General features: G+C 54.5%; 9 protein-coding genes across 9 annotated transcripts; 2 read left to right on the forward strand and 7 right to left on the reverse strand.

Moving 5' to 3' along the window:
* Positions 1–1,561: 1,561 nt before the first annotated feature.
* On the reverse strand, positions 1,562–2,588 carry EV422DRAFT_255029 (uncharacterized protein). The gene is made up of 3 exons (XM_053065758.1): positions 2,513–2,588; positions 1,811–2,410; positions 1,562–1,743 (listed from the first exon to the last, which is right to left on the reverse strand). Exons 2-3 carry the CDS (start codon positions 2,359–2,361, stop codon positions 1,740–1,742), a joined length of 555 nt encoding a protein of 184 aa, XP_052922078.1. The 5' UTR covers positions 2,362–2,410; positions 2,513–2,588; the 3' UTR covers positions 1,562–1,739.
* EV422DRAFT_542466 (uncharacterized protein) lies at positions 2,503–5,400 on the reverse strand. Its single transcript, XM_053071273.1, has 3 exons — positions 4,411–5,400; positions 2,868–4,197; positions 2,503–2,791 (listed from the first exon to the last, which is right to left on the reverse strand). Exons 1-3 carry the CDS (start codon positions 5,077–5,079, stop codon positions 2,715–2,717), a joined length of 2,076 nt encoding a protein of 691 aa, XP_052922079.1. The 5' UTR covers positions 5,080–5,400; the 3' UTR covers positions 2,503–2,714.
* Positions 5,401–8,120: 2,720 nt separating this feature from the next.
* On the forward strand, positions 8,121–10,276 carry EV422DRAFT_500334 (uncharacterized protein; the record flags this gene model as incomplete). The annotated part of the gene is made up of 2 exons (XM_053068131.1): positions 8,121–9,837; positions 9,909–10,276. Coding segments are annotated over 2 exons (2,085 nt in total), but the record flags the coding sequence as incomplete, so codon positions are not given.
* A 1,149-nt stretch (positions 10,277–11,425) lies between these two features.
* EV422DRAFT_255084 (PapD-like protein) lies at positions 11,426–13,077 on the reverse strand. The gene is made up of 2 exons (XM_053065760.1): positions 12,740–13,077; positions 11,426–12,346 (listed from the first exon to the last, which is right to left on the reverse strand). The coding sequence occupies exons 1-2, from the start codon at positions 12,950–12,952 to the stop codon at positions 11,432–11,434; spliced, it is 1,128 nt and encodes a 375-aa protein (XP_052922081.1). The 5' UTR covers positions 12,953–13,077; the 3' UTR covers positions 11,426–11,431.
* A 377-nt stretch (positions 13,078–13,454) lies between these two features.
* EV422DRAFT_255070 (uncharacterized protein) lies at positions 13,455–15,081 on the reverse strand. The gene is made up of 5 exons (XM_053065759.1): positions 14,687–15,081; positions 14,579–14,603; positions 14,232–14,511; positions 14,063–14,162; positions 13,455–13,994 (listed from the first exon to the last, which is right to left on the reverse strand). Exons 1-5 carry the CDS (start codon positions 14,873–14,875, stop codon positions 13,524–13,526), a joined length of 1,065 nt encoding a protein of 354 aa, XP_052922082.1. The 5' UTR covers positions 14,876–15,081; the 3' UTR covers positions 13,455–13,523.
* Positions 15,082–15,244: 163 nt separating this feature from the next.
* Positions 15,245–16,819, reverse strand: EV422DRAFT_542476 (VIT family-domain-containing protein). Its single transcript, XM_053071274.1, has 4 exons — positions 16,258–16,819; positions 15,869–16,195; positions 15,658–15,806; positions 15,245–15,589 (listed from the first exon to the last, which is right to left on the reverse strand). Exons 1-4 carry the CDS (start codon positions 16,574–16,576, stop codon positions 15,533–15,535), a joined length of 852 nt encoding a protein of 283 aa, XP_052922083.1. The 5' UTR covers positions 16,577–16,819; the 3' UTR covers positions 15,245–15,532.
* Positions 16,820–17,961, forward strand: EV422DRAFT_542478 (uncharacterized protein). The gene has a single exon (XM_053071275.1). It carries the CDS (start codon positions 16,859–16,861, stop codon positions 17,807–17,809), a length of 951 nt encoding a protein of 316 aa, XP_052922084.1. The 5' UTR covers positions 16,820–16,858; the 3' UTR covers positions 17,810–17,961.
* EV422DRAFT_542480 (glycosyl transferase) lies at positions 17,962–21,585 on the reverse strand. The gene is made up of 9 exons (XM_053071276.1): positions 21,135–21,585; positions 20,989–21,055; positions 20,377–20,918; positions 19,281–20,311; positions 19,153–19,208; positions 18,668–19,079; positions 18,525–18,572; positions 18,342–18,447; positions 17,962–18,247 (listed from the first exon to the last, which is right to left on the reverse strand). Exons 1-9 carry the CDS (start codon positions 21,344–21,346, stop codon positions 18,169–18,171), a joined length of 2,553 nt encoding a protein of 850 aa, XP_052922085.1. The 5' UTR covers positions 21,347–21,585; the 3' UTR covers positions 17,962–18,168.
* Positions 21,586–22,142: 557 nt separating this feature from the next.
* On the reverse strand, positions 22,143–22,924 carry EV422DRAFT_570960 (uncharacterized protein; the record flags this gene model as incomplete). The annotated part of the gene is made up of 4 exons (XM_053072939.1): positions 22,143–22,424; positions 22,513–22,673; positions 22,777–22,872; positions 22,912–22,924. 4 exons carry the CDS (start codon positions 22,922–22,924, stop codon positions 22,143–22,145), a joined length of 552 nt encoding a protein of 183 aa, XP_052922086.1.
* Positions 22,925–23,427: the final 503 nt, after the last annotated feature.

Raw genomic sequence — 23,427 nt, forward strand, 5'->3', positions numbered from 1 at the left:
AAGGTCAACCTCTCATCGGCGTTCCATCCCCAGAGCGATGGACAAACCGAGCGGACCAATCAGATTCTTGAGCAATACCTTCGCTGCTTTTGCAACTATCAACAAGATAACTGGAAGGAACTCTTGTCTTCTGCTGAGTTCTCTTACAATAACACCATCCACTCCGCCACCCAGACAACCCCCTTCTACGCCAACTATGGGTTTCCATCCTCGATCCAGTCTGGCTTCCGCCACCACAACCGAATCCCTTAATCCTGCAGCCGAAGCTCGTGCCAACCATCTCAAGGAAATCCATGAACAGCTTGCCACTGAGCTCAAGGAGGCCCAAGGACGCATGAAGCGCTTTGCCGATGCTAAGAGGGCACCTGGCCCAGACATGAAACCCGGGGACAGTGTCTGGCTCTTACAGCGGAATCTCAAGACTCTCCGACCTTCCCAGAAACTTGATCACCGTAAGATTGGCCCCTTCACAATCACGGAGAAGATCAACTCGGTCACATATCGCCTCAAGCTTCCCCCATCCTACAAAATTCACAACGTCTTCCATGTCTCCCTTCTTGAACCACGTTTCACCATTCCGGAGCGAACTGAGCCAGAACCCACCCCACCAGAAGAAGTCGAAGGACAGGAGGAATGGATTGTGGAAGACATTCTTGACTCCCGTATTCGACGCACGCACCTTCAGTACCTCATCAAGTGGCAGGGTTGGCCAAGCTCGGAGAACACATGGGAGCCAGTGGAACACCTTGCCCGATGTCAAGAGCTTGTTGCCCAGTTCCACCAAAAGTACCCCGACAAACCCCGACCAAAGCCTGCCAACATCAAAACAACATCCGGACGCCGTGGCTAAAGGAGGGGGTGATGTTATGGACGACGCGTCCATACCATGCGCTTACCTCATGACAGCATCCCAACAGTCAGTCAATGTCAATTCCCTGTCAAAACCTGACATCTGCCAAACCTTGCAGCCGCACGCAGCCGCGCTACCCCACACCTGCCACTGCCTTCATTTCTCCACGCAGCCGCACGTAGCCACACCTCCCAACACTCGGCGCTTACAAACCCTTCTCCATACTTCCCCACGTACCCACCCACAGCCTCAGCGTAGCCACCCCATCCCCAGTCTTCTGTTTCTATGCTTCCCCACCCTTGGCGCTTCTCTTGGCTTCCCTCTCATTCCGTACCCTTCTGCTTCCCCACGCTTCCCCAGCCTTCCCAGAAAAACATAAATAGCCGCCTCCCCTGAGCTCCCCACTTCCTGATCCCCCAGCAGATCAACACCAGTTCTTCCTAGTCTTGTTCTAGTTCTTGTTTCGGTCTGAATACCATTACCTGTCAACAACCTGCACCACCAGTCGCCTCTATTTCCATCGGCTCCGCCCATTCATAACAGATAATACTGTTGGCGCTGCGCTCGGCTAACTCCGGCTCTCCGAAGATGCAGTACGACTTGCTTCAAACCAAGCCTTTCATTGACATAGCGCAGAAACATTTGCATAAAATGCTCCTGTATGTTGACTTTGAGGTTGGTGAAGATGCTCGTAGCTGTGTACGCTGCGGTCTGTTGGCTATTTCGCATGCGGATGGGGGCGAATCCGTGAACGTTACAGTACTCTTGAACCCGTGGACGCAACTCTTGCGCGATGACCGGATTGCCGTTGTAGCCTGGATTGTTTAGCAGCTCAAATATCACACTAATGTGCTTGTCGGTGATGTTTGGGAAATCGTGTAGAGGATGATCAGCTGTGGTGGGGTGGGCAGATGTAGCAGTCAGGACATTGTTTTATGGGAAGTATACAGTATAGTGTACCTCAAAAACTCACCAAGGTAGTACTTGATAAAGAAGGTGGTGTGGCGCGCAAGGACGTGAACATTGGCGATGAACGTTGCCAGGCACTCCCTTTGAACTTGATTTTGATTATGGATGATTCGGTGAAGCGAAACCTTGGTGCTGGCATGTGTTTGCGGGCGGGGTCGTTGAACTGGTGGTGGTGGTGGTGGCGGGGGTTCATACACCAGGGATCCACCCGGTGTGCTGGGAAAACGGAAAGGGATGGGCGCGGGGAGGTTCAGTGGGCGCTGCAGACCCCTGTCCGCGGGTGAAAGCCCTCGCTGCGGCTGCTGCTGCTGCCCGTCTTCATCGCCGGAGCTCTCGCCAACCATGTCTGCAATTGCTTGGGGCAAGTGGCGATGGACAGAGGGCGGGAGCTCGAATCGTGGGGGTTGCAATGGTGTGGCTGGCAGACATATGGGCAATCGCGGGGTAACCGGAGCAACCTTCCTCCTCTTCCGCCGTGGTGTGGTTGCTCCAGTAAAGATGCCACACCACAGGTGCCCCTGGAGCGCCTGGTGTGATGACATGTTGGCTGTGCTGTGCCGAGACAGGTGTTGCAGGTGATTGCCGTGATGGCTGTGTGTCAAAGAACTCGCGTCAGTGCTGTGGTAAAGATTGCGGAGAGCGGCGATATACACTTTGACCCCGTCCTGTTGGGGAACGTGAGTCTCAACGCACAGAGTGTTTTTTGATATGGCGTTTAAATCAATCGATGAGGTATTTCTACGGAAATAGAAAAAAAACGGGGACACGGAACCAAATTACTATGTACAAAACAAAAAATTAGAGGTTTCAAGAAGAGGTGTGAGTTCTAAATGAGGAGGCGGCGAATGTGTTCTAGAACTAGGGCGTGGTGGTGAAGCTGGAGGAGCCTTCTGTTCTACAGGCACAGGATCATGATCAGACACAGTAGGAATATGAGGACAAAGGCGGTGACGTAGGCCCATTCATCCGGGACTGCGTGAAGAGAAGCAAAAGGAAGGGTTAGTATTATGCAAACACTAGAACGAACGACGACCGCGATTGAACGTACCTATGAACTTGATAACCACAAACCCAAACAGCACATAACCCAACAACATCCACTTGAACAGCCTCACATTCCTCCCGCCAATCCCAAACCACCCCACATCCTCATCCTCGCTAACCGCATACACAAACCCCGTCAAGGCAGGGTGATCCTCCGTCCCCTCCATGACCAAATGGGTATTCTCATCCCTCGACGATGGGATGGTGAACAGCACCGCGTCCTGCGTTTCGAGCGCGTTTTGTTTGAAGTAAGCGCGGATAGCGGATTTCATGAGGAAGTCGTCGTCGGAGGCGTAGTAGCGCGCGATGTAGTAAGTGGGTTCGGGGATGAAGGGGGAGGAGGGGGAGAGGGCTTGTTCGAGGAGGGGGGTGCGGCCGCGGGGGCGGTAGCGGGTGGGTGAGGGGTTGCGGCGGGTTGAGATTGAGATGGATTGGGAGGTGGAGTGGGTGTGGGAGGTTAAGGGGTTGGGGATGGCGAGGGATCGGGTGTGCGATGATAGGTCGGGTTTGGATGTGGGGAGGAGGGGTTCGGTTCCTTGGTTGTGGGTCCGCATCCAGTCCTGGGCTGTTTGTGTGGGATGGTGCTCGTTTGTGAAGCTGATGGACCGCACCCGACGGTGGATTTTGGGCGTCGTGCTTCCGGCGCGGAAGTTGGCGGTAGTCCCATGTGCGCCGTTCGTGTCTACGACGCCAGTTTGCAACGGGATGGGAGACGTGACTGAGTTAATCCCGTTCGACTCTGCGTATGCGTCATCCATGGAGCTTCTCCTGCTTTTATCAAACTTCGGTGCTGCAAGTGCGTTCCTATCAACCGGCGACTGTAGCCTAGTATCCCTCTCGCTCAGGTCGGGCTGTGCCGAGTGCGGCCTCATCTTCCTCCGGCTAACAACCTGCTTGCCCTCCTTCGGTCGGGCTTTCCCTCCCTCTTCCTCGGTCAATGGCACGGCGTCCTCGATCACATTCTCCACAGCATCGGGCCGCATGATCAGGTGCAGCGTTCGTTTTCGGGACCCATGTTGCCCCACTCGTAATAACCGACTCAGTCCCGCTTTGCTCCCCTCCGAGTCATGGATGTTGACTCCGCTGCTTTTTGCGCGAGGTTTCCGCCGGAATCGGTCGAATTCTCGGCGGCCTGACCCTACTGATCCAACGGAAGCGGTGGAGAATATTGATATCATGCTGCGAATGGAGGTCGCGGATCGGATCGAGGAGAAAGATCGCACGGAATCAAACGAGTTACGGGGGTTTTCTGCCTGCGGGCTGGTGGCTATTGCCGAGGCGGCGCTGACGACGTAGTAATGAACATCTCCGACAATTGTCATGTTGTTCAAAGGCTGTAGGAATAGAATGGGGAATGGTAAATAAAACGCAGCGAAGGGTGGTTGGATGGTTGGACGATTGGATGGCTGGAACGATACCCTGGTCGCCCCGCTCGCGATGGGGGAAAATTGGGCTGAGTGAATGAGAGGAGTCTAGCGCCCTTGGCGCGCTTCGCTGTCACTCGCCGCAGTCCGCGCTCACTCTGCATGCCATCAAGTCAAACTCACATTCTTTGCCTTCATGCGATGTAAAAGCCCCTCCTCAGGTTGCGTTCGAAAAAGAACCTTATTGATATGATGTGCAGCATAGTAACTATAATAAAGCCTCGTCTCATCATTCGGGTCAACAGTCGTCACCCTCGCAATGATGAAATCCTTCTCCTTCTCAATATGCATCTGTATGAGGCTGTCGAAGCCCTCCAACGTGAACGGGTCTTCATTTTCGGCTTCCAGAACGTCAACGAGCACATTCTCGTGGTCGACGGAATTCACAACCGATGCGGGGGTTGGTTTTATGGGCGCTCCCGTGAGAGGGTCGGTTTCTAAGACCTGGTCTCCAGAAGCCTCGGGTTTAGGCTGGCCGACCAGTTTGATAAACTTTGGGAATTCGGGTTCGTTGGGTGAGCCTGGGGAGAAGCAGCCGTCGTCTTCAAGAAGGTGGTCGTCGTCGTACGCAGATACTGGGAAAGGGGACTTTAGCGATGTGGGTCGGGTGATGTTGCTGTGGGGAATGTTGATGCGGACATGGCTGGCGGGTTGGTCGTCGTCGTCGTCGTCGTGGCGCCCGAATGGAAGCGCTGGCGTCGAGCCGCTCGCTGGGGAGTCGCCGGTGACGGTGAGTGAGAAAGGGGAGTCTGAGGCTTCATCGACCTCTGGGAGACGAGTGTATAGCGACATTGTGTTGAAGGCGGATGTTGGAGGCTTTCCTCGAACGTGACGGGGGCGTGCGAAAGTTGAGCTTGCGAGACTGCTTCCGCTCTGACGCCACTTTAGCTCGTCTCACAACAAAAGTCCCTACTAGTGCTAGCGGGTGGTGGTTGACCGGCCACAAGAGTCGCTCGCTGCTTGCAGTGCCCGAGAGGAGGGACCGAGAGCGAATAGGGGTTGCGTGGGGGGGTTAGTCCGAAGCGAAGCGCCGTCTCGAAATAGCCGAAATAAGGGGATTGGGCGATTGAGCCTTGCGGGGGTGCTAAACCGATATCATATGGACAGCAGTAGGAGCCTGATAGGAGAACATGTTGGACAAGGGCATCTGGCGCAACCGCGTGCCGGGACCGCGGTATCAATCAGAGCTGCGGGGTTATACTACGTATGTACGTACTACTTACGTACTAGTGCCGACCCACATTCGCAAATGGCCGACGCAACCTCTTCGCCATCGAGCACCACTTTCTCAAAGACAAACACCCTTCTGGACATGGACGCTGCCGAGGACACAAGGAGGTCAGCCTAGGCTCAACACTGCACGCAGGACCCCTCTGGACCAGAACCACAGCGTTCGGAAGAGGGGTTGCAAATGGGTTATGCTGGTTCGTGAATTCGCTCACAAGGGTTGGTTGCGCCGGTAGTATTCTCTGGATGTCGTTGTTTCCTCATGCCATATTATTTTTTGCTGGAAGAGGATATCGCTCACGGCGTTTCTGTGCGGGACCAATTGACATCAGCGGGCAGGTCCTGGCGTGGCATGCCTCCCGCACTTGTGGGCTCTGATTGACACAAACAAATGTGAGAAAGCCGTCCGCTTCGAATGCTATGTATATGTACATTAGATTTTGATGATGGATAGACGTTTTCGAACGCCGTCCCTTCATTCCATGACCTTAATAACGAACATGGCAGATATGTAGGCCGACGGATTTTCGTCCCACGACATGGGATCACCTGTTATAATTTGAAACAATTTACGTCTCATCGACAGTGTAGTACGTAGTGGCGGGGAACATCCAGATCGTGCATGAATCGAGGGTGTCGCCGTACGTTTCGAGCATCCAAAAAGGAATCCCAAAATCATGTTGCCCAACTGTGAAACAACGAGCGTAAATTATGACCTCAATTGGGGGCAATCCCGTGGCTCCTGTGAACCTCGTGTACCCACGGGCAGTGACGGCCGTTTGGGAACAAAGGCTCCGAAAATCTTATTAGCTTTCAAATGATTCCAGGCCGGCGAGAGAGAAGACTCGCCCAGGTTCAATCGGCCGCCAGCAGGATGGATGGCATGCTCAACGTGACATGCGTGGGGGGGGGGGTTCATGAATTGATGGTTTGACCTGACCGTAATGAAGAAGTTCTAATAGAGAACCGTGAATTTGGACGTGGAAGCCGCACATGCCACGACTACTCTCTCACCTTCCGCAAAGACTCCCGCCGCCCGTGGGAAAAAGCAACTTGCCCAAACCAACAAACACGACGTAAGGCCCTCATTCTCCTCGTCCAGCACAATACAGTACAATCCTCCGGTGCAATACACCCACAATATCGATACTACTCCATATAGCCTCGTTTGCCTCTTTGCTATCCTCATTCTCTAGTGTGTTATGCCCTTAGCCACCGTCGCTGCTGTGCGACCGGAACTCGACCCCATTCTCGCGGCCGACAACGCATACTTGTTCCATCTGCAGCAGCTATACCCATCCAAGCACGACGTACACCCGCAGCAGCCCACTCACAGTCTTCTCCCGGAAATCACCTCGCCCACAGCCCTGCCGCCAGTCATGGACACCGTTCGCAACGGCGCTGGGGCCGGTGGGGACCTGAATGCAACGTCCCAGGCGCGCAGCCCCAGTCCCGACGTCCCCAGCGTCGAAATTCTCTTGCAGAATGTTATCGCCGAGCGCAACGCACTGCGGCTGCAAAACGATCAACTATGGAAAATCATCGAAAAGCAACGGCTGATAATAGCCCAGCTGCAACAGGCCGCTCATGCCCCACCGGCGCCGCCGGTATCGAGCCAGTCCACACCGGCTTCGGCAATCGACCTCGGTGCTACTTTACCGCCCCCCGAACCTGGGACCGTGTCGAGGAAACCGTCCGCACGGCGCAACAGAGCGAGTTCGGAACGGCCGCCGAGCTCGTCACATGAACCTGATATGTTGATCAGGGCGAAATTGCAGTTAGAACACTCAGAAGGTTCCACCCCGACAACACGGCGACGGTCATTGTCGGACCCCCATAATGCGAGTAACGTTCTCACTCTACCTGCCATTCTCCAAAACGGGGTGCCGAGAAGTACTGGGTCGGCAACGAAGCGTGACCGCGACAGGATAACGCCAACATTACCGCCGGTGACGGGAAGCATCGGGAGCATGGGCAACATGTCGGGCCTTCAGCGCAAACCGTCAAACTCAAACTCTGCCGTGAGATCCCCGCTGGCCGCTGGAAGCAATGGCAGCTGGCATGGCTCCCAAGACGATGGATCTGGCAGCAGGGCTGCCAGCGCCCGGGAACGTGAACGTTCGAGGAGATCTCAGTATCTGCCGTCGGCCGAAGATGGTGGGGAAGTGGGTAATGAAAACGGAAAAGGCGCACTGAAACCACATGCGCCAAATGACAGCCGTACCCGCCAAAGATCGCACTCTGGCCGTCAGCAACGCACACGGCGGAATTCCGAGGAATCGTCCCAACACAACGAGACTCTTGGAGTCGATAGCCTTGAATTTTTCGGGAAGGAGAATGGTGTTGAATCCAGAGCGAAACGTGAGAATGGCCACGGAAAACCAATGCAGCAAAAGGTTCAGCAACCGGAATCAAATAAAGCAGCTATCGGTGCGGAGCTATCGGAGCAAGGGGGACCGTCTTCTTTCGGAATGCCTACAATCAGAGTGGATGGCAGCATCGACGAGCCAAGCACGTCAGAAGCGCCGGAAGGAATTACGCAAAAGGAGAAACCGAACTTGCTAGTCGCTCAAGGAAGCACAGGCGCATCTGCTCTGTCATTGACAATGTCTGGGGACTCACTAGGCAAACGCGGTGAAAACGAGGGGCGGGCGTCCAAGTGCGACGAGAGGAAGTTCCTGGAGTCTCCAGCGGACATTCGAATCGCTGTGACGGGTTCCCAGCTCAAACTCAACGAGAAAGGTCGTGAAGTCCTCAGCTTCACACTAACGATCCGAAACCCCACCAACGAAGATCTGTGGAAAATAGAAAAGGCCTACGCGGATTTCCTGCAACTGGACACAAAGCTCAAAAGCTCTACAACCAAAGCGGTCTCGAGCAAAATCGGGAAACTCCCCGATAAAGCACTCTTCACCACACATTCACCGACCAAAAACGATCAGCGGAAAGTGCAACTCGAGCTGTACACTCAGAACGTGCTCGAGCTATGCAGGCATAGTCCGGAGATGATTGCGTTCTTGTCTACGAACGTGCTTGACGCTGCTAAGCAGTCGGCCGGTGAGACGGGCGCAAACGTCTCTGGCACCATCAAGGAGGGATACCTGTTCAAGAAGGGGAAGAACTTTGGCGCGTGGAAATCCCGTTTCTTCGTCTTAAGATCGGGAGGTGCATTCGAGTACTTTGAGTCTCAGAAGGACCGCACGAGCTTGTTGGGTGGTATCAAGCTCAAATACGTGTTTGTGTCCCGACAATCGGGCACGGCACCGCTGGATGGGTTACCGACCAGCGATGACGGGACAGACACGCAGTCTGGGAATGACACGGATTATCGGCATGCGTTTATGTTGACGGAGTACAAGAAGAGCTGCTTTGCACCGGAGGCGAAGGAGAAGGGTGGCGAGCAGTTCTCGGAGAGTAGGGTGATCAGCCGGCATATTCTGTGCGCGGAGAATGATGAGGAGAGGGATGAGTGGGTTCGTCTCATCGCGAGGGAGATCAAGTTGGTACGGCCAGACACGACTAGGAACGGACGGAAACCGGTTGACGAACGAGGCGAGGTGGCCGAGCCCTCGCAGCAACAGCAGCCCGGCCCAACGATCGAAGACCGCGCACAGCCGATAGATATCAAAATGGCACCCGGACGGGATGCAAGGGTCCAGGACATCCAGCAGGAAGATCCCTTCAGCGCGCCATCACAGCCCTCTACCGGGTTCGGCCAATCTCCGGACGAAGCACCGGTCCAATCCGAGACTCCGGAAGAACATCCCGTAGCGCCACGACGGACCGCCTCGATCGCGATCATGTCCACCTCGAACGAAGCGCTTTCGTTGGCGCACGCTATGGGCGGCGGACGCGCGGGAACGACGTCCTCCTCATCACCGTCCAAAGGACGCACCCGCAATTTCGTTGACGACAACGAGCGCGTGATGATGCAGGCCGAACCTCCACCGCTGCTCTCGCCCGAGGAGAGTCGCGAACGGGGCCAAAGCGCGGCCGTCAACATCCCGCAGGCGGGCTCCAAAGCTACCGATAAGAAAAGCAAGCGGATCACCACGTTCAACTGGGGGAAGAAGAGTAAAGACCAGCTCTCGTCGTCGAATTCGCGGTCGCAGACTTTGAATGACCGCGGGCGACGCGTGTTTGGGGTTCCGTTGGATCAGGCGGTTGCTATCAGCCGCGTGAGGGAGGACTTGCAGCTGCCTGCTGTGTTGTACAGGTGTATAGAATATCTGGACGCGAAGAATGCGAATGAGGAGGAAGGGATATATAGGTTGAGCGGGAGCTCGAGCGTTATTCAGGGGTTGAAGGCTGCCTTTGACGCTGGTAAGTGGGTGCCGTATCATCACTTTTTGAGGTCCATATGATTTTACTGACCTCGTTTCCTGCAATGACAGAGGGCGATGTGGATCTCCTAGGCAGCCAGCAATTCTACGACGTCCACGCAGTCGCCGGCCTCCTTAAACTCTACCTGCGCGAGCTCCCCTCCCCCGTCCTCACAAAAGAACTCCAACGCTCCTTCCTGCACGTCATGGACCTCGCCGACCGCGAGGAACGCATCTTCGAGCTGGCTCGACTAGTCGCCCTCCTCCCGATCCCCAACTACACTCTGCTTAAAATCCTCATGGCGCATCTCGTCCGTGTCGTGCGCCGCGCGGATATCAACAAGATGAATATCCGCAACGTCGGGATCGTGTTCAGTCCGACTGTGGGTGTGCCTGCGGGTGTTTTCACACTGATGATGGCGGAATATGCGTCGGTGTTTTGGTGGGATGGGCGGGAGGAGACGAGGAATGAACGGATATTTAATACCGAGCCTACGGAGCCGATGGAGGTTGAAGCTCAACACCAGCAGCACCATGGAGGCGCCGAGGAACAACCGACGTCACCTACACCAACGTCGCCGCCCGCGTCGATACTGTCGGAACCCATCCCCGTAGAAGACACGTCGGACCTCCCCCAGCCGAAACGCCGGCAACCCAACTCTGCCAAACGACGACAACGCCAGAACGCAATGATGGCCGGCCAGGCCCTCATGAACGGGTCCAACAACCCCGGAGGCGACGAGCCCACCCACAACAACCCAAACAACAACAACATCTACGCCATTCCCACCCAACCCGTCCTCATCGACGCTGGAGGCCCGGATTCCATCAACAGCACCTCCGCCCCCCAACAACCAGGGGGCGGTAGCTACCACAGCACCACCCGCCACTCCCGCACCCGCCCCCTCAGCACCGGCTCCAAACGCGGGCGCGAAGGGTCCGCCAAACAATCCCAATCCTATCCAAACGAAACCACCGACCTCTCCACCCAATTCCACCGCACCTCCGCCAGCCTCCCGCCCGACCAAGCTTCCATCAACGAGGTCTTTGTCGACGGCGAGGAGGAGGTTGAGGCGGACGACGAAGTGGGCGATGAGGAGGAGGATGACGGGGATCATGGCGAAGAGGAGGAGATGGATGTGGATGGGGATGGGAGTCGTGGGCATCCGTCGAGGGCGAGGACGTATGATGCGTATTTTGGTGAGGGGGGGGAGTTGTTTCGGTGACGCCTGACTTGATTCTGCATTGAATGAAGGGGAGTAGGATAGATGGATAGTTCCCCATCCGCCGCACACACATTACACACACGGACCGTGTCCTTGTACAAAACCCACACGCCTACCACACTGTTTATATATTTTCTGTTGTTGCGAGCTTTCTAAGGAAGCAGCATGCATGCATTTCACAAACTCATTAAATTCGCTTCTGCATCCATTCATCTCGTGTACTCTGCTTTTTTCATCATTTCACACTGCTGATCACCAAAACATGACATCCCAAAACTCGTCTACAAGGAGCGTCCCTCACTTCCATTTGCGTTTTACTCACACTCTTGTAAGAGGAGATAGGAGTAATATTGAGTAGTCTCTTTGTTCTCAGAACAAATAAGCGCCAACAATAAACGCCGCAACCGCCACCGCCGCCCCAACACCCATCGGCAACCCCTGATGCGGTTTCTCCACTTTCTCGAACCCACCAGTGGAACTCGCGCTCAGAGCCGCCGACGATGACGCCGACAAGGATCCCACACCCTCAGTAGCTGCCGCACCACCTTTGCGCTGCCGCAGCATATTCAACCGCTCGACTTCGGCTTTGTACGCGTCGCAGGCGGCTTGGAGGGTTTTCATTTTTTCGCGGACTTCTTTGAGTTCTTTTTCTGTTTGTGATTGTGATTGGGATGGGGTGGTTGAGGAGGAGGAAGGTGCAGGGAATAAGTCGACGGTGGGTTGCGGTGGGCGTTTGGGGGCGACTATGGAGAAGGCTCCCTCGGCGGGGAGTTTGTCGGAGGGGGACACGGCGGTTGGGGAGACGGGTGTTATTGGCGATGCGCCGGGGGTGGTCGTCTCGGGAGAGATGGCGGCGGTTGCGTTAGGGCGGGACTGGGCGTCGGTTAGGACGGACACGCGTCGGGAGTGGGCGTCCGAGAAGCCGTCTGTTGTTGAGAGTCGTGGGTTGGTGTTGTTGATGCTGTCGATGAGGTGGGAGGAAGCGATGCTAGCGCCTCCGGACCCAGACCCAAGCCCAGTCGATGAGGATGTGGATGTCTCACCCGCGGGCGGGAGAAAGACGCATTTCAGCTTCTTCTCCACCATCACGTCTGCCGCGGTCTGCGGACTGCTCTTGAACAGCTGATCGGCCTGACTCCACAGCGTGCTTAACCGTGCTGCAAGCTCGTCGCCCTTCAGCTCCACGACGTCGGCGGGCACTTTGATGATCTGGACGAGGAATTTGTCCTTGGACACAAACTCGGCGGGCGGGTCCTCCTTCATGGCCTGGAGCAAGACTTGAACCTGGATGAAAGGATGAATCGTCAACCATCAACCCATCAGGATCCATCACCAAATCATCAACCAGTTTCAAGCTCGATTCGCCAGTAATCAAAAGGACCGTCGGCCATCAAGCATCAACCATCGAACGCCAACCACCAACCATCGCGACAAGAATGTTGGGCTAACGTGGTGAGGAGTATTGCGCTTTCGGCGCAAGGTGGCTTGCTCGGCTCGGATCGCTTTCGCTCGCGAAAGCGTTCGCACTAATCGACCTCCCCGAGCTAGGTTTCCCAGACCGAACCAACCTTAAGCATCCCTGCACCTCGTTTCCCTCGTCGCAGAGAATCACCATTGCTCGCTTCGCTCGCGGCTCCTAGACCGAACCAAACCCTCGCCACGCTCGGGATCACTCACCTCTGATTTAGATGATGGCAAGACTATGCCGCTATTCGGCCGAACGCAGTATTGTTTTGGAGCAGTTGTTTTGACTTTGAAGGCGACTGGGGAGCTGGTGTGGTGGTTTGAGACAGTGAGGGTGCGTTTGACAACTGAGGTAAAGGGGCGGGTGAATTCGAGCTGGAGCTCGGGATGGAGTGAGGCAAAGGGTTGCGGGCTGGTGGAATCCATTTCTGCGAGGTATTTTTGGAGGGAGTCGGGAGACTGTTATTGGTGAGCGAGGTCCTCCCGAGACAAGTTCCACGAGGAGGTGGAGCGCTTTGGGGATATGTGTTTCCTGTCTTCTCAGAGATGTGGTGGTTCCTGCAGGATGCTGCAACGTTTTGCGAGCCACGAGATGAGAAATCGAGCAAGTGGCGAGAGTGACGACCCGGGCGTCGCAACTCGCAAGCGTTTCTAACATCAATGCTACGCCTCTAACATGGCAGTCCCAGTACTGTCCAAGAGTTGTTTCGTCATAAATATCATCGAAGATGCAGCGCACGTTTCACAGTATTTTGAAATCCTAGCTGTTCGATATTACGGTGACCTCGTTCGTCTGGCATTTGCATTACTTTATTTTCATTCCCTGCTAGTATATCTATGTGTTCGTATGTTTATGTAAATGAAACATCTTCGCCTCAAGCGCAGGGCCTCAAGCACACTGAGCGATGAGGATTCTCAGCTTTTCGTTCATGTGTTCCACATGGCGACGGACCGAGCATTGCCGTTATGGCGTTTATTCCATCCGGGTCGTTCCACCTTATGCCTCAGCGGATGGGGAATGCTTGTCCTTCTCGGTACCCTTGTCGGCAACGTCGTTGAATCGGACACTCTTGCCAGCGGCCGCCGTATCACAACCACCCTGCTCCCCAGATTTACCCTCCTCCTTCCTCTCCTGCGCCTTCTTATTGAGCTCCGCAGCCGGCGGGACAGCCGCCTCCTCCTGGCGTTTCTCATACCCCTTCTGCATATAGATCGGCCTTGTCAACTCGCGTGGCGGCAGACCGAGCCATTTGTCGTCGGCGACACGGAAGACCGGGCGAGGGTTGGCTTCGAAACGCAGGGCGGCCTCGCTCTCGTCTCGCCATGTGTGGAGGTGAGCGCCGACTTTTTGAAACTTGCTGATCTTCCAGAGGGATTTGGGGTCCCGCTCGGCGATGTTGACGAAGGGGATGCGATCCGAGGTGTCGGTGTCGCGGTGCTTGGCTGGCTTGGGTTTGTTTGATTTGACCTAACGAGATGGGGACATATTTTAGGTGCGGCTTTCCCATAGAGAACCGGGCTGACCACTCCTCTGACCTTTGGCAACGACCGCTCGTGCGCGAGCTTTTTGTCTTGCTGCAACTGCCATTCCCGTTGATAGCGGTCCGTCATCAAGTCCGCAACAGGAGTACTTGGTCTGCCATGAGACCTCAGGTCAGCATGGACTCACTCCCAAGCTTAAGGCCCACCAAATTGGTTATTTTACCTCGTTGGCTTCCCATATGTAAAAGCCGGGTTGGCATCACTCGGAATCGGAGCCTTCCTATTCAACACCCCTCCAACACCAGCCGTCACCGGAATGCTTGACGAAGAGCCCTTGACGCCCACTTGGATGCGAATCGGGTGCAGCTTGCGGTACTTTCGCAGATCCTTCGGGTTGATGATCCCTTCCTTTGCGGCTCCGCGGTTCATGGCGATGTAGTCGAGGGTCCGGGGCTCGGCTTTGGCGTTGGCTGCTTGGACTTTGGCGTGCCAGTGTTGCAGCACTAGAAAGTGTTGCGTGTTAGTGGGACTGACCTGCCCTAAGCATTGGCATGAAGGACGTATACACACCTTGCGCACATCCATAATCGTCCCACTAAGGGCGCACGTTCATTGTAAATTCGAGTCAGTGTGAGCATTTATAGGCATAACGTCGAGCCAAGCAAAATATCTCTCTACCTCAACTTTCTTCCCATAAACATGATTCGTAGTCGGCAAGCTGTACACAGTCGGGCGGGTCTTGCCCACCGATGAATGCACCAGGAGCACATTGTTGGTAAGACGCCCGGATGAGGTGAACGGGAGGGGATTGCTGATTGGGATGGACGCCCCGGCGGGGTGGGCAGAGAGCATTGCGGTCGCTGGCATCTCGGTGGGGTATTCCCGATGCGATGTGCTTTTTGTGAATGCGGCAAGAATGTGTTGCAGACACACGGCGAGTCGGTGAGAGTTGGAGATTAGTGGTGGCTTTTGACTTCTAGCAATTGAGTTTGTTCATAGTGTTGACTCAGTTCAAACTCCGCTCATTCTGCAAAGGTACCGGAGATATTCAGCCTTGTAGGAATCGTCCTGACATGATAGGACCGATGATGAGGACACCCGCTCCAGCTCCGACATGCGGGGTACTGTCAAAGAGTGTCAAGGTTCACCATACCGAGGACTCGGCTCCGTCACGCAGGACCACCGCCGTCAATTCTGCACAAGCAACAGAAGTTGAACGACAGCTTCGCAAAGTGCCCTCTCATTTGCCTAATCTGATGCGGAGCAGGGCAATAGTGACTTGGTAGTAATGATGAGAATTTAAACAACAGGTCACAGGAATCTAAAGTACAAGATTGCCACAATGTCCATGGAGCATGTGATCCGTAGCGCACAGCAACGCACACCCACCACCGTCGCTATTTATACTAGTCTTTGAAGACCGTTCGATGGGAGGGACCAGAGAGGACTCCCAGATCCGACTCCAAACCTCCGCAGGGCGGCATAGATGAAACATGGATCGACGCAATGTTCTGCGGTTCCAGCTTAGACGGCTTGCACATGGAACGCCTTTCCGACCAGGAAGGTGCCTATCATCGCAATCTATTGCGTAAAACGACGTGAGTGGGAAATTCCGCGAAAGTATCGTACGCGACATCTATTTGACGTACCCAGCCACCAACGAGAACCCTGATCGCCCCCTTCCAGACAGGCGCACCACCGAGATATGCTCCCAAAAGCCCGTTGATAATCAGCCCAAAGGTACTGGCGACTACTACTGCGGCCAGACGAAATTGGTAATCCGTCACAAAGATCGCGACTATACAGATTGCTATCAGCCTACGAAACACCTTGAAGAGGCAGCTGAGAAAACGGACATACCTGATAACGGAATAGCGGCACCAGCACTGAAACACAGCGCCGACGTGACGGCTGCCTGGACCGGGTTCGAGAGCTCATCCACATCCACATTCAGCTCCTCCCTCAGATGCACCTTGACGATTTCGTCAATGTCCCCATTGGCTTGTGAATGCAGTTCCTCGGCGACCTGTAAAGCCAGCTGCGGTGATATTCCGCGGGCTTCGTAGATCCCAGCCAACTCCCGCAGTTCGCGTTCAATGTGTAATGGTCCCTTCAGGAATTCGGCCTTCTCCCTAACCATGTCCGCACTCTCTGTATCCTTCTGCGTCGCGACCGATACGTATTCACCTGAGCGTGAACCATGTTAGCGGGCAAAGCGAGGTGGCAAGAGGCGGGAGATCATCACTTACCACAAGCCATTGAGAGGGCGCCTGCAACGAGCGCCGCGGCTCCTGAGAGGATCATAAGGTTATGATCCTCACTGCTTCCCGCAAAACCGACGATAAGGGACGCAGTCGACACTAGCCCGTCGTTTGCTCCCAACACCGCGGCGCGGAGCCATGGCGAGCGATCGGAGTAGTGGTGGTGGCTAATTTCCGGCAGAACGTCGTCGGATATGAGACGGGTGTTCTCATGGTCGACATCGACGGTGATGGTTGAGGACTCGGAGGACTCGGACGGTTGCTCGAGGGCTCCGTAGTTGGCGACGACGTTTTGTTTTTCCGGCATGTCGAGGTTGTAGTTAACGTTGAGAAGCTGAAGACGGAATATGCGTTGGACTGCTGTGGACGAGAAGCGTTGAAGGAAGTAAAAAGAGAATGCGACTTCGAGCGGAGGTGGGTTATGGTATGGCTGCGGGTAATGTTGGGCTTTATGGGCTGAGGAAAGGCGAGGGAAAAACAGCGGACAAGACAGTCGCCGCCGATGGATCGCAAATTACGCGATCGTCTGGACAGTCTGGACATGCCCTGGACTCGCACTTGACATTCCCTGTCGTGGCAATCCGAATATATGAGCATCGACAAGCATGATATAGCACAGGCCTCGGGTTCGGCTGGGGAGTGTGAGGCTCGTCCGGGCTCACTTTCGCCGAGCCCGGAGCTCCAGCAGCAATCCCCTGTCGGGATTTCAAACGCCGACACCATTGGCACCAACCCATCCGACCCAGCGACGGGATCACCTTCTGGTTCTTCGCCAAGCGCACCATCCAAAAAAACGAAAAAGAAACCGCCCCCAAAACCCGGTTCAAAAGCCTACCTCGCCCTCAAAAAGTCCGTCCAGTCCGAACCCGCATCCGCCACACCCGACCCGTTCACTCCCCCAACCATTTCCCACTGCCCCACGCAGAATGTTCTCATCCTGTCCTTCACACGGCCCTCGGACCTCACGGCAGCGCTCGGACGGCCTCATGTGGCGTATGAAGGCGGGCACCTGAAGGGTCCATTGAAGGGGGTCAATTTCCCGGTCGACTTTCTGCGGCGTTGGGTCGAGGGGCTAGGAGCGGACCGGGTGACGGCGGAAGAAGCGTGGATGTTGGCGCTGGTCAAGGGAAGTGGGGTTCCGGTTGATTTCGGGGAACTGCCGGATGGTCCGTCCGCACCTCCACCACCACCACCATCACCACAATCGCTGGGCATCCGCACCCCCGTCCGGTACATCTGCGCCTACCTTCGCAACGACCGCTCGACCCTCCTCCACGAATGGGCCCACGCCATGTTCTTCACATCCCCATCCTACCGCGACGCTTGCGAACAGCTGTACAAGGACGTTCTAGACGACAAGGCACGCGCGGCGGTGGGCGTCGAGTTGCGGATGAGGAATTACAAGGAGGAGGTTTATATGGATGAGTGGCAGGCGTATTGTGTGGAAGGGCCTACTGAGTTTGGGAAGAAGTGGAGTAGGGTTATGAAGGAGCCGCATGTGGTGTTGAGGAAATTGGTCGGGGCGCCGCCGGGGTGGTGATTTGGTGTTCAGCTGGGGAGCTTGTTGTAGATAGTTAGAGGCTTAGCGTATGCTGCTGGACGATATTTTTGGATCTCACGCACCGTGACACACGGGATTGTACAGCGGCAGAAGAGTAGTAGAATACAACCGTCCGACTACGCTAGGTCTACTCGCTCCCGGAGACTTTAGCACGTACACATCGCCTTTGCTTCCTCACGTTGCGACAACAGTTGACAGAAGAAAGAAAGAGGCCTCGGCTGATCCATTCAATATTGACGAAGGAACAGAAAACACACTAGCCACAAGAAAGAAAGTCTGCACAAAGAACAAATTATCCACAAGGTCCTAACAGTCCCCAGCAAAGATCCAAAGTTCATTCAAGCAGAGACGGGTGAGTTCTGTGACGCAGCCACGGGCTTGATGTTCCAGATCCGTTGAGCGTAGTCATTGATGGACCTGGATATGAACGGAAATCCCGTTAATCAGCATGACGACGAGTAAATAGGAAGTGCATCGCTCTCCTTGAACCGCTTTCTCCGATCAGACATACCTGTCAGAACTGAATTTGCCCATGCTGGCTGTTGCAATGATGCATTTCTTCGCCCAGCCGGTGGTGTCGCGGTACGCCGCGTCAACTTTGTCCATGGCTTGCAAGTCTGCGTGGGTGATAGGAAAGATATATTATCAGTACTCGCCTGGTGAATGCTGTTGAAGAGGGACTCCAAATCCTAACATGGCGTAAAGTCCTTGCTGATAATGTACTTGTCGCTGTCCAGTGTTTCTAGATTTGTGATGATTGATAAATCGAAGTGAGGAAACGTCCGTGCGGATCGAGCACGCATTCCAAGCCCGAAAATACAATGAATGGGAGCATACCGATCAGCGGTTCAAACACTCCGGCATCTCCGTAAGTTCCCTGCCTAATGCTCTTCACCACGGCAGCCAGCTTCTCATCCATAGGATCATGACGATACAGCTGCTTATAACGAATGTCATCCACCTCCGGCGCCAAAGCTCCAAAGAAGAAGATATTCTCCTCGCCGACTTCCTCCCCAATCTCGATGTTGGCTCCATCGACCGTTCCCAGGATCAAACCGCCGTTCAGCACAAATTTCATGTTGGACGTCCCGGAGGCTTCGGTGCCCGCGGTGGAGATGTGCTGGGAGATATCAGAGGCTGGAATCAGGATCTCGGCGACGGAGACGTTGTAGTTGGGGATGAAGATGAGCTTGAGGTACTCCGATGTAGCTGGGTCTTTGTTGATGACGGCAGCGACGTTGTTGATGAGCTTGCGGAGGAGAGCAAAGTAAAAATGTGGCGCGTCTTCATACATTTAGTCATTGCCTAAGCGTTGTATTTACCTTGATGATCAACTTGGCGATGTAGTAGCCCGGAGCGGCTTTTCCTGCGAAGAAAACTGATGCAGACGAGGACCGATGACGTTAGTAGCGTTCGGTGTCTCTCTTAGTTGAACACTGCAAAGTCTCACCAACTCGCGGAACCTCTTTCCTCAGTTCCTCCTTGCTGAGTTTCTTCAATCGCTCATAGCGATGGATCACTCCCCAAATGTTCATATGCTGACGCTTATACTCATGCAAACGCTTGCACTGCACGTCGAACAAGGCATTCGGCGAGACATCAATCTTCAGGTTTTCCTTAATGTACTCGGCAAGTCGAACTTTATTCTGGAACTTGATATCCATGAACAGCTTCTGGAAAGCCGGGTCGGTGGCGTACTTCTTGAGCTCCGACAGCTTCGATAGGTCCTTCAACCATCCCTTCCCGGAGAGCTTGTCGGTGATCAGCTTGCTGAGAGACGGGTTCGCCTGGTGCAGCCAGCGGCGGGGCGTGACACCGTTTGTCACGTTGACGAACTTCTCCGCTCCATAGAAGGCCACAAAGTCCTTCAAAATGGTCGTCTTGACAAGCTCGGAGTGCAACTCGGCGACACCGTTGACGTGGTGACTACCCACAACGGCGAGATACGCCATGCGAACAAACTGCGGGTGACCTTCCTCGATGATCGACATGCGGCGCAGGCGGTCACGGTCGTCCGGGAACTTCTTCTCCACTTTTTGCAGGAAGTACAAGTTGAGTTCGAAGATGATGCTCATGTGTCGAGGTAGGAGATCGGAAACGAGCGGGACGGACCATCGCTCAAGCGCCTCGGGCAGAACGGTATGGTTGGTGTAGGAGTATGTCTTGCTGACGATGTTCCATGCCTCGTCCCAATCCAGACCCTCCTCATCCAGCAAAATCCGCTGCAACTCAACAATGGACAGCGTGGGGTGCGTGTCGTTCAATTGAATAGACACCTGATTGGGGAAGTCAGACCATGGTTTTGCAGACTTCTTGAATCGTCGAATAATGTCCTGGAGAGTGGCGCTAACGAAGAAGTACTGCTGCTTCAATCGCAACACCTTTCCGACCAAGTGGTTGTCATTGGGATACAGCACACTGGTGATGTTGGCCGCGCTCTTCTGCTCTTCAACACTTTTGTCATAGTTTCCGTCGTTGAAACTGCCATGGGAAAACGAGTCAGTAAGGCTATATCTGTGTTCAGCTTAGCATTAACTAGGACATACCTGGCGAAATCAAACTCCTTCTTGGGCTTGCTAGACCAGAGTCTAATGTTGATGCAGTTCTGCGTTCCGCACCCCGGAATCGGATAGTCATTCGCAACAGCTACGACCTTCTCGGAACTATCCCAGCGCCAGCGCTGCCGACCTTTGGCATCGGTGTACTTCTCCACTGAGCCACGGAACAAGACATCGTAGGTGACATCGAGACGCGTCAATTGCCATGGGTTATCGGCAGTCAACCAGTAGTCAGGGTACTCGGCTTGATATCCGTCTATGATCTTCTGCTGGAAGATACCATATTCATATCTCAAGCCATATCCCCACGCTGGATAGTCCAATGTCGCGAGCGAATCCATGAAACACGCCGCTAATCTTCCCAGGCCACCATTTCCAAGCGCGGCATCGGTTTCCTCGTGGATCAGATCTTCCAAACGGAACCCAACCTGCTGGATCGCGTGCTGATAGTTGTCTTTCATACTCAGGTTGAGTAACGCGTTGTCGAGGGTACGTCCAATCAAGAACTCCAGGGACATGTAGTACACGCGCTAAATCGAACTGGATCAGGGCCCCGCAGTGCACTTTAGACATACAAGTCCAGCCGGTCTCCATTCTTACCTTGGCATCCACCCTGCTGTGGCATTGTTGAGTCAAATTCCAGCGATCGATCAAGTGATCTCGGACGCTGATGAAAGAGATGAGAGACGCGTCGAAGATGAGCAAAATGGAAGATGGCCTCAGAAGTCAAGGACAAAAAGCCCTACCTATGCGCAGTCGCATTGTAGGCAGCAACGTTGTCCATGTTGAAGGAGCTGCGAGCCAAGGTCTTCGTTGCATGGCGGATGAAGGACTCTTGGATAGTAGCCTCGTCGGTATTTTCCTCCTTGCTGTACTTTTCCCACAACTCGTTGGCGGCCGGCGGAGCAGTCCAGTGTGGAGACTGACCTGGTCCCGTGTGGCTTCTCTGGCGACCCATTACGAGAGGTGGAAAGGTTCGAACGAAACAGCGGGCAAACGCTCAAGATGCGGCGTAGGAAACAGCTTCTGCGTGGGAAGGCACGCCTTTGCCGCTGGGAGAGTTTGCAAAGTGGCTGAAGTAATTACAGTAGGGTTCCACAAGAGGACTTCTTAACAGAGAGAAGATGAATGCTTCTGTTCGTTAATGTTTTGCGTGATGGCCGTGGGAAAAAAAGGATGAGTTTATGCCCATGCTCACTTTCTACATCGATGGGGAAAGCCTCGTTCAAGTGCGCAGCAACTGATGACCGCGCGAATACTGTAGGCGGAACAAGCCAGCTATCTAAGTCTTCCCTCGTTCCACACCACTGGCTACACAACTGCAAAAGTCACCATACAAAAGCAAAGCGACACTCGACGGCTCCGTCGACATGCGCAGCATTGATTGTCGCAGCTGGTACACATACTCAACGCCCAATGGATCCAACAATGACTTTCCTGTGCACCACGGCCAAGATCGCGGACTGGCAAACCACCTGAGTCCTTCTAGCTACCCTACCGACCGGCGAGTAAAATATAGAGGCAAAGGGACACCGATTTTCCTGATCAGTTTGGTATGTCCTTGGGAATGTTCGAGGCCAGCGATATTACATCGAGATTTCGTCGATGCTCTCAGCTCTGCGGGGATCGTCACCACGGAAATACGATCTAGAAACTTAGAGGGTCCTGATTACGGCACGCGGGCCAAAAAGTCGTCACCCAGCATGCTCGAACGGGAATACACGAAGAACAGTATGAAGGCGAGCGACCTCTCTTCATTGCCAGAGTGGCAAGAGCGGGCCATCGTGGATGTTCCTTTGCTCATCTTCGTAGCTGTACGGGATCTGCTTATAGTCGGCCGAGATCGTCATTAGATCCTTATGGTTCTGTTGGAACCGGAGGCATGCGGCAGCTTGCGCCATATACTCGACGAGACGCCGAGCATCGTGAGCGCCTTCCAGTTGCTCCACCCTCCTTGTCATCATCCAAGTGTTCCACTGACCGCGGACCGATTGTTCGTGTGCACGCTTCTGCTTCGCCAAACGCTCCTGGACGTGCTGTCGTTCCCGTTGGATGATAAGGGCCCCAGCGTGGCTGTACGGCTTGGGCCCCGAGCCGCCTTTCATTGATGATGGGAGCCGTCACCATAGATTCCGCAGCTGCCACTCGTTGGTCCGCCAGGGCATTGGCAAGCTCCATGTTCGTCGTCATCAGCTGTTGCAACCTCTGAGCAATCAGCTCGTTATTGGAGCCTTTGGCGTTACCAGCCAAAACATAAGGTTCGACCCCGGGTTCATCCCCACGACCTGTTGGTTGATACTGTACTCTTTTTAGTCCCCAATTGCTGACCCGACGCTCGACTGCAAGCTTTTATGTCTTGGCATAGAACAATATGTCTTCATCACACACCTTTGAGAACCATCTCCGCTCCAGGGCCTGGTGCGTAGAGCGGCTGATTCCACAGCAGCTGGCTCCACGCCAGCAGCCTCCACGCGACCCCCGAGCCTGAGGAGTGAGACGTACATCAATTAGTTCCCAACCTACTTACCCGCAACATGTCGAGGGCCCACAAAGCGTAATGGGACAAAAGGCAAAATGCTACGCACTTGAGGAAGTTGAAGCCTCGTTCGAGCGCGCAGCACTGAGGACCGCCGCTGCAAAACTGGTAAGATTCGCTCAGTTCCACCCTGGCTGCGCCACCCAACCGCTCTACGCGTTACCTTAAGGCACAATTAGGGAAATTAAAGCAGTTTCCTCACAAAACCTTCTTTTTTGAGCAGCCATACCATCCCACAGACATGCAGGACAACCTATTCCATTTGCATACGCCTCCAGTTGCCTACTTTGGCCAATCCCCTCTAAGTGTCTGTGGGGGTAGCTGTTGCAACAAACTTAACACAGAGGCCCAAAAGTCTGAGTAGTAAAACTGTCTTTCCTTGGCCGTTTTTGGGTAAAACTTGCCAGTTAGAGGTGTCAAACCCTGAACCAGTGCCTTCTTCACCAAACTGCCTAATCAATCTTTCTGCTAGCATGTCTGGCTGTCAAGATACTGCTCAACAT

This window comes from Fimicolochytrium jonesii (assembly GCF_025526975.1).
Source record: "Fimicolochytrium jonesii strain JEL569 chromosome Unknown EV422scaffold_30, whole genome shotgun sequence".
Taxonomy (NCBI): Eukaryota; Fungi; Chytridiomycota; class Chytridiomycetes; order Spizellomycetales; family Powellomycetaceae; genus Fimicolochytrium; species Fimicolochytrium jonesii.